This window comes from Microchirus variegatus (genome assembly GCF_963457635.1).
Source record: "Microchirus variegatus genome assembly, chromosome: 9".
Taxonomy (NCBI): Eukaryota; Metazoa; Chordata; class Actinopteri; order Pleuronectiformes; family Soleidae; genus Microchirus; species Microchirus variegatus.
Window position 1 is genome coordinate 28,059,150 of NC_139810.1, and position 12,512 is coordinate 28,071,661.

A 12,512-nucleotide genomic window follows, 5' to 3' on the forward strand; every position below is an offset into this window, starting at 1 on the left:
GCCCCGCTAGGCTCATTTAGTAATCCATCCTTTGAATAAATTAGCCAAGTAAGTATAGTGGCAGTGAATGCTTCATCCATCTGATTTTTTGGGGAAGGGGACGTATAGTTGATGCGCTGATGGCTCGAACACTGGCATGAAATCTGAATGTTCTTGTATTGAGTTATTCATTCATTAAATCATGTCACTTTTGTTTTTTTTTTTTGTTTTTTTAAACACTGGATTGGGAGCCCCCTAGTGGCCAGGAGGCGAAACAAAAAAAATGAGTGGCTCTTATTTTGAAAGCATACGCAAACCAAAGATAACATAAAAACTTGTATTTTGTTTGATAAAAATAACTGTTAAAATGAAATATAACAAACAAACGTAATGGACTCATGAGGATAACTAATACAACGAAATATAACATAAAATGTGTATTTTATTTAATAAAAATCAGTAATGAAACCAAAGAAACTTAAAAATTTGTATTTTGTCTGATGAGGATTACTAATAAAATGAAAGATAACATAAAAACATGTATTTGTTTTACAAGAAAAATACTAAAACTTTTAAAAACTCATGGCAATTTTCATGAGGCCGTGTAACACCGACAGATTGTGAACATGTCTCAATGTCTCAGTGTGGATATTGAAATAGAATAGAGAATAAATGCTGAAATCATGTTTGTATTTTGTCATACCACAATAATGTTTTTTTTTTTAATTTCTTCTTTTTCTCTCCAGAGAGTAAAAACATGTCTAACCCAATACTGACCGCAGGTAAGGCCTCAAGAGAACGCGTTCTCAAATATTCAGATGAACCAAAACACATACACATATTTGTCACTATCTCATACTGACAAAACTCTTCCGCTTTGAAGGTTTCCTCCTGATCATCACCAGCTTTGGTAAGTTTATAACATTAATTACAGTTGAATTACAGAATGAAGATTGACACGTTAAAGGATTTTCTCTCAGGGCCCTCATACAGTTTGTAAATGTTTGTACGTTTCTTGACAAGCCTGTGAACTCTGAAGCAGGACTTCTAAAGTTTACCAAAAATGTGTTTCTCTCATTCATTCATTGTCCATTAACCCTAACCCTAACACACATAATTGTCCAGCCCATTTATTCTATATTTATCACCCTAACATTTTATTTGTCTCCTCCGACAAATCCTTAACCGGCTTCAGTCGAATTTTGTAGTTCATCGACCAGAATCCAGAAATTCCATAGTGCTAATAAAGGCGGTGCAGGCCTTGGTGTACTATTTTATTTGAACATTTATTTGAGGGATTAAATCCTACTTTGCAATAACTATTGCCAAAATAATTTCTGTCTACTTATTTCTCATGTTACAGCCTCTTCCTACAAACTGATTTGTTACTACGACAGCACGGCTGAAAACCGAGCTGCAGATGGAAGGTTCACAGTTTCAGACATCGACGCGGACAAATGCACACATCTGATCTATGCCTTTGCTGACATTGGTGCCGACAATAAGTTGGTCCCGAAGAATGAAGCTGACGTTCAGCGCTATGCAGAATTTAATGGAATCAAAACCAGGTCAGAACCTTTAGCTTCTCAATATTTTTTCTTTTTTAGAATAGTGTTCAGTTTTATGTTCAGTATGTTTTGTTTATGTCATTTCATCAGTATATTTCCCACAGGAATCCCTCGCTCAAAACACTTCTTGCAGTTGGTGGCATAAACTTCGACACAAACAAGTAAGTCACAAACAAGAATATTTATATTATACATATATATATATATATATATATAAATATATATATATATGTATACACATTTGGTATGTTGTGCAAACCCCATCTCCAGTGGTAGGGACACAACCACACACAGGGTTTCTCAATCCTGGTTCTGGGAACCTACTGCCCCACATGTTTTAAATGTTTCCCTGCTACAACACACCTTTATCTGTTAAAAGGTCACATAGAGTGGTCCTGTTGCACATATATGTGAGTTATGGAGGTCTACTTACATACATTAACTTGTTCTTATGGTCAAAAACCTCCTAGTTGCTGTAAACGAGCCGATAGAAATCTGTCTTTTCTGACTCTGTGGTGAGCCGCGATATTTCAGACTGAATTCTCACCCCCAGAAGACAGAGTGTGTTGTGATTGGCCAGCCAGCGTAGAGCCTTCCTAACTGTCTTGTGATTGGCCAGTACCCAGAAGTGACATATTCAGCACACCAGCTCTCAGAAGCGCAGCTCCCCCCTCTGGAACGGTGGATGCACTGCTACTCATTATCAAAAATGAATGAATCTTTTAAAGCTCTCATAGAGTGGTGCTGTTGCACATTATACGTGAGTTATGGAGGTCTACTTACATACATTAACTTGTTTTTATGGTCAAAAACCTCCTAGTTGCTGTAAACGAGCCGATACAAATCTCTCCTCACTGAAGCTCTCGTCAGCCGCGCTCTTTCAGACTGAAATCTCACACCCAGAAGACAGAACTGTGTTGTTATTGGCAGTGACGTAATCAGCACACCCGCTCTCAGAAGCGCAGCTCCCCCCTCTGGAACGGTGGATACACTGCTACTTATTATCAAAACATTGTTTTAACAATGTTCAAAAATAGTTTTGTCACGACTCCCCGCCGCAGTCCCTTTTATGACTTTGACCCGGAGTCAGAAGACACTGTCGCTCGTGAAACACCTCCACAACGGACGTTATTCTTCTTCTGCGGTTCAATGTACGCAACAGGATGTGCCCGGACTAGTGCCCGGAGCAGGACGATCTGCTGTTCAGGAGAACAGTTGTTTACGTAACCGGACCAGGTTTTTTCAGAGATCTTGCTGAGCCCGAGATTACAATAAAACACAGCGTTCTCAGCAATGGCTGAACTGTTTGTTTAGAACCTTCAGGGCTTCTTAAACAAGGTAATGATGCAGATACACACTAAAAACAGCGGTTATTGGAACTTCCGGTCTAGGTCTGCTTTAAATAAAACTTCAACAAATTGTATTTTTTCATGTATTTTGAGAAAGATTCCATACTTTTCAGGAAATTGGATTGTACATTTATGACAAACGTGTTAATGTTACTATTGTTATCCATAGTTCAAAGGGAATCATGTCCAAATTGGTTTTCTGCAAAAGAAACTTAATTATGCTCAGATACTCACTGGTTGTCAGCAATGCATGTTGTCAAATGTACTTTTCTACTTGTGTCTACAGCTGGGTTGTCTTGTATTGCAACAGACTAAAGAAGCAAGTGATTGCATATTACTGTGTTATTATGTGGACCTTGAGAGCACTGTTTAAATGTTTTCCAGATTCCGCATAATGGCGTCATCATCAGAAAACAGAATAGCATTCGCCCTGTCTGCTATGACCCGACTGAGAACTTATGGTTTTGATGGGCTTAACCTGGACTGGAGGTTCCCTGGAAGCCACGCAGGGAACAAGCAGTATTTCACACTGTTGTGCAAGGTCAGACCCTCTCCTCTGCCTCTCTTGGAAATATACAATGTGTTCCATGTTCATGTAAGATTTTGAACTCCACAAACTGAGCTATGTTTCTTTGCTTTATAGGACCTCAACGAAATGTTTACAGTTGACCCACAGGCAGGAAGTCTCGGCAGATTGATCCTAACGGCTAGTGTCTCCGCTGAGAAAGACATCATCAACGCCAGTTATGAAGTCCCAACAATTGCAACGTAAAATTTAATTTGATGTTGCAGTTCTTCACTTTATACCTAGGATTGGCAATCTGAGTGTTTTGGTTAACATGTTGTCCTCTATGTTCTATCAGGCACCTAGACTTCATTAATGTGCTGACATTTGATTTCCATGGCCCCTGGGAGAGCGTCACAGGGCATCACAGCCCCTTATACAAGAGATCCACTGATACTGGAGACAACATTTACTCTAACATTGTAAATACCAGGATTCACACATAAACTACTTGAACACCAATCTGTTAAGAGATGCCTTCTAATCTTTATTGTTTTGGCCCACATGTTAGGACTATGCCATGCAATATTGGTTGGATCAAGGAGCAGCTGCTGAAAAGCTGAACTTGGGAATTGCAGCATATGGGCGAGCTTTCAACCTCTCCTCTGCATCTACTGGTGTTGGAGCCCCTGCCAATGGTGCTGGTGAAGAAGGCTGCTACACTGGTCAAGAAGGATACTGGTCTTATTATGAGGTAACCTGTCATTATATTATTACTTACATCAATGAGGTCATGTTTTTGGGAGTTCGATTTTGAGCGAAATAAGTCAAAATATAAAGGGTGGAGTTGGATGAAATTTCAAGGAAATGTAGGTCATGGCCCAAAGAAGAGATCATTAGATTTTGGTGGTGACAGAGTGGCAGGAGGGTTATCTCTAATAATGAGTAGTGGCTGCATGTAGTGATAAGTACAATATCCATAGCCTTCATGAACAGTAACACTTGATTAATCAGCCCAAGTTGAAAATGTTTCTATGGTGTAAGAAAATTCAAATACTAATGATCGATCAAGAGTCAGAATCCTCAGAAAGAAATGCATTTGTTATGCAGCTATGAGTTGTAATTTGAACTATAACTATGTATGAAGGTAGCAGCAGTAATTTGTGTGTATTACCCCTAAAGCAGACCTGTGGCTATACTTCAGCATGAGTGAAGTGAAACACGATTTTGCTTAAAGTTTGGACTGAATAACTACTACAGCAATTGCCTACATCTATATTGTTACACATTTCTTTCAGACCTGTCTTTATACTGATGGCACTACCGTCCAGCTGATTAGTGATCAGAAAGTTCCATATGCTGTCACAGAAAACCAGTGGGTTGGATTTGATAATGAAGAAAGTCTCAGTGCAAAGGTAAAAGTCTATTAGTTCAAGTAAAAACTTTGCCAATCACAAATGTTTGTATTATATACATAGTCAATATGTTGTCCTCCTCGTCTTCTCAGGTCAGTTACCTCAGAGCAAAAAACTTTGGAGGAGCTGTTGTATGGTCACTGGACCTGGATGACTTTAATGGAAAATTTTGTAACCAGAGCAACAGTCCATTCTTCAGTCAATTGAAAACACTCATGCAAGCTCCAATAAACACAACCCCAACTCCCACTACTACAACCACTCCAACAACAACAACTCCTACTACTACAAAAACAACAACCACCACTCCCACAACTACAACCACAACCCCAACTACCACCACAACTCCAACAACCACAACTCCCACTACTACAACCACAACTCCCACAACTACAACCACAACCCCAACAACCACCACTCCCACTACTACAACCACAACCCCAACGACCACAACCACAACTCCCACTACTACAACCACAACCCCAACAACCACAACCACCACTCCCACTACTACAACCACAACTCCCACAACTACAACCACAACCCCAACAACCACCACCACAACTCCAACGACCACAACCACCACTCCCACAACTACAACCACAACTACCACAACCACAACTCCCACTACTACAACAACCACTCCCACTACTACAACCACAACCCCAACAACCACCACTCCCACTACTACAACCACAACCCCAACAACCACAACCACCACTCCAACGACCACAACCACAACTCCCACTACTACAACCACAACCCCAACAACCACAACCACCACTCCCACTACTACAACCACAACCCCAACAACCACAACCACCACTCCAACGACCACAACCACAACTCCCACTACTACAACCACAACCCCAACAACCACAACCACCACTCCCACTACTACAACCACCACTCCCACTACAACAACCACAACCACCACCACCACAACTCCCACTACTACAACCACAACGCCAACAACCACAACAACCACTCCAACTACTACAACCACAACCCCAACAACCACCACTACAACTCCCACTACTACAACCACAACGCCAACAACCACTCCAACTACTACAACCACAACCCCAACAACCACAACTCCCACTACTACAACGACAACACCAACTACCACCACAACTCCCACTACCACCACCACAACACCTACTACTACAACCACCACCCCAACTACCACCACCACAACCCCAACAACCACCACTCCAACGACCACAACCACCACTCCCACTACAACAACCACAACCCCAACTACCACCACCACAACTCCAACGACCACAACAACCACTCCGACAACCACCACTCCCACTACTACAACCACAACCCCAACTACCACAACTACAACTCCCACTACTACAACCACAACGCCAACAACCACAACAACCACTCCAACTACTACAACCACAACCCCAACAACCACGACCACAACTCCCACTACTACAACGACAACACCAACTACCACCACAACTCCCACTACCACCACCACAACGCCTACTACTACAACCACAACCCCAACTACCACAACAACCACTCCAACAACCACAACTCCAACAACCACGACTCCCACTACCACCACCACAACGCCTACTACTACAACCACAACCCCAACTACCACAACTCCCACTACTACAACCACAACCCCAACTACCACAACAACCACAACTCCAACAACCACGACCACAACTCCCACTACCACCACCACAACGCCTACTACTACAACTACCACTCCTACTACTACAACTACAACACCAACTACCACAACCCCCACCACTACAACGACAACCCAAACAACCACCACCACCACCACTCCCACTACTACAACCACAACCCCAACTACCACAACCACAACTCCCACTACTACAACCACAACTCCAACAACCACGACCACAACTCCCACGACCACCACCACAACGCCTACTACTACAACAACCACTCCTACTACTACAACCCCAACTACCACGACAACCACAACTCCAACAACCACGACCACAACTCCCACTACCACCACGCCTACTACTACAACCACAACTCCTACTACTACAACCACAACCCCCACCACAACCCCAACAACCACAACAACCACGACCACAACTCCAACTACTACTACCACAACCCCAACTACCACCACTACTACAACTACAACCACAACAACCACTCCAACAACCACAACTCCCACTACTACAACCACCACTCCTACTACTACAACCACAACCCCAACTACCACAACAACCACTCCAACAACCACAACTCCGACTACCACCACCACAACTCCTACTACTACAACCACAACCCCAACTACCACAACCACCACTCCCACTACTACGACCACCACTCCCACTACTACAACCACAACCCCAACTACCACAACCACAACTCAGACTACCACAACCACAACTCCCACTACCACCACAACTCCCACTACTACAACCACCACTCCCACTACTACAACCACAACCCCAACTACCACAACCACCACTCCAACAACCACAACTCCCACTACTACAACCACAACTCCCACTACTACAACCACAACTCCGACTACCACAACCACCACTCCCACTACTACAACCACAACCCCAACTACCACAACCACCACTCCCACTACTACAACCACCACTCCCACTACCACCACCACAACGCCTACTACTACAACCACCACTCCTACTACTACAACCACCACTCCCACTACTACAACCACCACTCCTACTACTACGACCACCACTCCTACTACTACAACCACAACCCCAACTACCACAACAACCACTCCCACTACTACAACCACAACCCCAACTACCACAACCACCACTCCAACAACCACAACTCCCACTACTACAACCACCACTCCCACTACTACAACCACAACCCCAACTACCACAACCACCACTCCCACTACCACAACCACCACTCCCACTACTACAACCACAACACCAACTACTACAACCACAACTCCGACTACCACAACCACAACCCCAACTACCACAACCACCACTCCCACTACCACAACCACCACTCCGACTACTACAACCACAACCCCAACTACCACCACCACAACTCCCACTACTACAACCACAACTCCCATGACTACAACCACCACTCCCACTACAACAACCACAACCCCAACTACCACCACCACAACTCCCACTACCACAACCACCACTCCCACTACTACAACCACAACACCAACTACTACAACCACCACTCCCACAACTACAACCACAACCCCAACTACCACAACCACCACTCCCACTACCACAACCACCACTCCGACTACTACAACCACAACCCAAACTACCACAACCACCACTCCCACTACAACAACCACAACCCCAACTACCACCACCACAACTCCCACTACTACAACCACAACTCCCATGACTACAACCACCACTCCCACTACAACAACCACAACCCCAACTACCACCACCACAACTCCCACTACTACAACCACAACTCCCACTACTACAACCACAACTCCCACGACTACAACCACCACTCCCACTACAACAACCACAACCCCAACTACCACCACCACAACTCCCACTACTACAACCACAACTCCCACGACTACAACCACCACTCCCACTACAACAACCACAACCCCAACTACCACCACCACAACTCCCACTACCACCACAACTCCCACTACTACAACCACAACTCCCACTACTACAACCACAACTCCCACTACTACAACCACAACTCCCACAACTACAACCACCACTCCCACTACAACAACCACAACCCCAACTACCACCACCACAACTCCCACTACTACAACCACAACTCCCACGACTACAACCACCACTCCCACTACAACAACCACAACCCCAACTACCACCACCACAACTCCCACTACCACCACCACAACTCCCACTACCACCACAACTCCCACTACTACAACCACAACTCCCACAACTACAACCACCACTCCCACTACTACGACCACAACCCCAACTACCACCACCACAACCCCAACTACCACAACAACCACTCCCACTACCACAACCACCACTCCCACTACTACGACCACAACCCCAACAACCACAACCACAACTCCCACTACTACAACCACAACTCCCACGACTACAACCACCACTCCCACTACCACAACCACAACCCCAACTACCACCACCACAACTCCCACTACCACAACCACCACTCCCACTACTACGACCACAACTCTAACTACCACAACCACAACCCCAACAACCACAACTACCACAACCCCAACTACCACAACCACCACTCCCACTACTACGACCACAACTCCAACTACCACAACCCCAACTACCACCAACGCAAATCCAACAACCACAACAATCACCAACGCAAATCCAACAACCACAACAACCACTTCAACCACCACAGTTTTCATATCCAGTGGAAAAGAGTGTCAAGGAAGAGCTGATGGTGTTTACACCAATCCTAAAGACAAATTTTCTTTTTTGCAATGTGTTAATTCTGTAACACATATTCATCATTGCCAAACGGGTTTGATCTACAAGAAAAGTTGCAAATGCTGTGATTGGCCCTGGGCTTAGTTTTACCTTCTATCAAAAAAGACAGGAACATCATAGTACACCTTTTAACTGTTTACTGAACAACTGGTTGACGTTACATGCATGTTTTTACTGCACTGTTTACATCCCTTGTTCCTTAACAATTTTTCTTTTTTTTTCTTCTATTAATCTTACTCCTCCATTTCTTCCACTTCCGCATGCCATTCCCACCACCCTGTTTAGATTAGCAACTACAATACTACTAGAATAAAAATTCAATAATTCAACAAAAAAATATATTTGCAAATCCCATTTCATGAGAAGCGAGGACAGGTTTTATAAAACACAATGCTACTTACAATACTTTTTAATTCATGTTTATTTAAAAGACCAATTATAAATGAAAGTATCAGTCTTTCAGTCAACCCAGAGTTTGGGTCCAGAGAACTCAATAGCATTTCTGCACAAAACTTGTTTCCTTTTTACACATAACACATTGATGCAACAGTGGACTGTGTTAAATCACATTAACGTCCATTGTACTCCTGGGCTCATAAGTTAGTTGCATGATGTTTTCTCATATTTTACCACCTGAGTACTTGATGTTCCTGCAGCGGTTTGCTCCCTTGACCTTTGAGAATTCCCCCGAATGCCTGGATCTTTTCACGATATTGTGAACTGTTGACAGTAAAATAGTTAAATACTTTGCAATTTTGCACTGAGGAAAATTGTCTTTGAACTGGCGGACAATGGTCACAAACTTTGGCGAATGTGTTGAGCCACAACCCAACTTTGCTTACAAAGACCAATTGTTTGGTCTGAATTTGAGATAAAAGAGTTGTTAATTATGCTTGCAAATTAATTATTCTAATCAACAAAACGGGTCTATGTTAAAAAAAAATCTATACAATTTTTGATTACTGTTAATTTATACTTTAGTAGTTGTGTTGTTGCTTCTTGTTCTTAATTATAGCTGCTAGCATTAGGACTCTCTTATCTGCATTTTAATATTAAATCACCAACATCAACATTCTTAGTTTTCCTTAAGCTCTCCAACACCAATAAAGTGTCCTTGTATCCTATGTGTCTGTATATATAAAATACTATTTATTTTATTTATTAATATGAATTACAAACAACGTATATTGTGTATTTGCAAATGTTTCTTTTTTTCTATTCTGACTGTGTTCATGGAAAATGTAACCTGTCTTGCCTGACTTATGTGTATGGTTGATGTAACACTGTAGACATATGTAACCCACTGATTATGTTAAACATGGTGACACAGTTTTGCACATTGCATATATTTATACAGTTTAATATAAGCCTAACTTTGATCAAGTTTCACATATTTCCTTTAGTTTTGGTATATTTTATAATTCATGTTTGATTATTCTGTGTTGTTGTTGTTCTTTGTGTCTAAGGTTGTATCAATTAGATAATAGGCCCAGTATGCAGTGGAAACTACATTCTCCCCCAAATGCCATGCCGTGTTTCCTCATGCACTATGGATTTGTGTTTGTGTCGAGTGTTTGTGTGTGTGGAGTGGTGAAACTGTGCAAACTGAATTGCCCTAAGGAGATAAATAAAGTTATTTGTATCTGCACACAGTTACAATTCTCACTTGGACTTTGGACAAGAAAATGGCAGAATAAGAAGTAGTACAAATTGGCCACCACAGAACAACATAAAGAGGGATTGTTTGCAGCAATAGTATTAATAACACAGTGCTACAATAGATGCTTACTGTTGTGGGGACCCTAAGTGTGCTAAATAGCAGAGGTGAAACAGGTAAAGGTAGGGAGTAGCTGAGATTCAGGCTCACCTCGGCAGCCAGATACACCAGTATGTAGATGTTAGTGCAGCATCCAATCGAAAAAATTCAATCAACATTACTAGAGTCTAGAGCAGGGGTCTCAAACTGGCAGCCCCCCCCCCAATCGATTACATGCGGCCCCCCCACTTAATATCACGTTATAATGAAAACATGGCCCCAGACCTCACTGTCTTCTAACACAGTGTGTAGCTGAGGCACACACTGTGTTACCGACAACTTACCGACAACTTACCACGCCACAGGGAGAAACCTCGCACGACCTCTGAAGGTGAGACAGTGAGACTCAGGGTATATGAACACTCCCCACACCTGGGCTTCATCAACGCCAATCAGTGCCACACACACCTGACTGCAGTGACTTGATTCTCCCACCGCTCTCACAAAGTGCCCTCACACATATACTTTTTTTACTTACTCTTTACGATGTCTTTTATATATGATAGGGTTTCCTGTGTGATTATTGAATAATCAAGAGGAAGGTAATGGGAAATGTCTGGAAATCTATTATTAACCCTTCTGTGACCATTCTTTGACATGCATACTTCGATCTCGGAGTTAGACCTTTTGTATTACCTAGAAAATTCTAAAACTACCAGAAAGCAGAGTAATAGAGCTCTGCAAAAAGCCTGGTAATGGACCCATTTGGACCAGGACTGAGAGACACAGACAGGCAGAAACTTGAAAACTAAAGTCAGGCCCTTTGTACATATGTAAAATAATTCAAAGTTCAAATTGAAAATGGTAAATTGTTTGTTTATGTGATTTGAGAGTTCCTATTTTTTTTTTTTTTTTTATCTTTTATTCCTTTAAACTGTTACTACACAGTCAAACAGACATATTGAATTGAACTGCCAGATATTGGAGAAAAAAAAAAAAAAAAGGGGGCAGAAGCACTCATTTTTCAACAATTCTACAGCCATAACATCAAAATACATGGTCATAAGAGGGTTAAAGCTGCACGTTGATCCCAGGCTCAGCGGGAACATCGCACACTCATTCTTGGTGTTTTCAGGCCTTTGATTCAGCAAAATAATTTCCATGACTCATTAATGTCTGCTCAAGTGTATTGTGTTTTGAAAGACATCGTGATTAGAATGTCAAACTATAAGATATACACCTGGCACGCCTTATGAACACCTTATCAAAATGTTTTCAGTTCTCCAGGTGAGATGCAGGTGTGTGGGAAAATTTATTCCAGTCAGTTTTTTTTTTTATTTGCGCTCAAAATCTTTCCCACTCTAATGTTATCCACATGTGATCAAACGTATCCACATGGTGTATCAGTATTGTTTGTCACAGAATCATTCATGTTCGTCACTGTAGTCCAGAGGTCTCAGACTCACATGCT

At 42.5% G+C, this 12,512-nt stretch overlaps 2 protein-coding genes across 2 annotated transcripts; one reads left to right on the forward strand and one right to left on the reverse strand.

Annotated features, from left to right (window-relative positions):
* Positions 1-736: 736 nt before the first annotated feature.
* Positions 737-4,831, forward strand: LOC310932251 (acidic mammalian chitinase-like; the record flags this gene model as incomplete). The annotated part of the gene is made up of 8 exons (XM_083895544.1): positions 737-761; positions 863-889; positions 1,343-1,547; positions 3,281-3,437; positions 3,540-3,664; positions 3,760-3,883; positions 3,973-4,155; positions 4,700-4,831. 8 exons carry the CDS (start codon positions 737-739, stop codon positions 4,829-4,831), a joined length of 978 nt encoding a protein of 325 aa, XP_083751670.1.
* A 122-nt stretch (positions 4,832-4,953) lies between these two features.
* LOC310932252 (uncharacterized protein) lies at positions 4,954-9,530 on the reverse strand (the record flags this gene model as incomplete). The annotated part of the gene is made up of 3 exons (XM_083895545.1): positions 4,954-5,009; positions 7,869-8,158; positions 9,523-9,530. 3 exons carry the CDS (start codon positions 9,528-9,530, stop codon positions 4,954-4,956), a joined length of 354 nt encoding a protein of 117 aa, XP_083751671.1.
* Between the last annotated feature and the right edge of the window lie 2,982 nt (positions 9,531-12,512).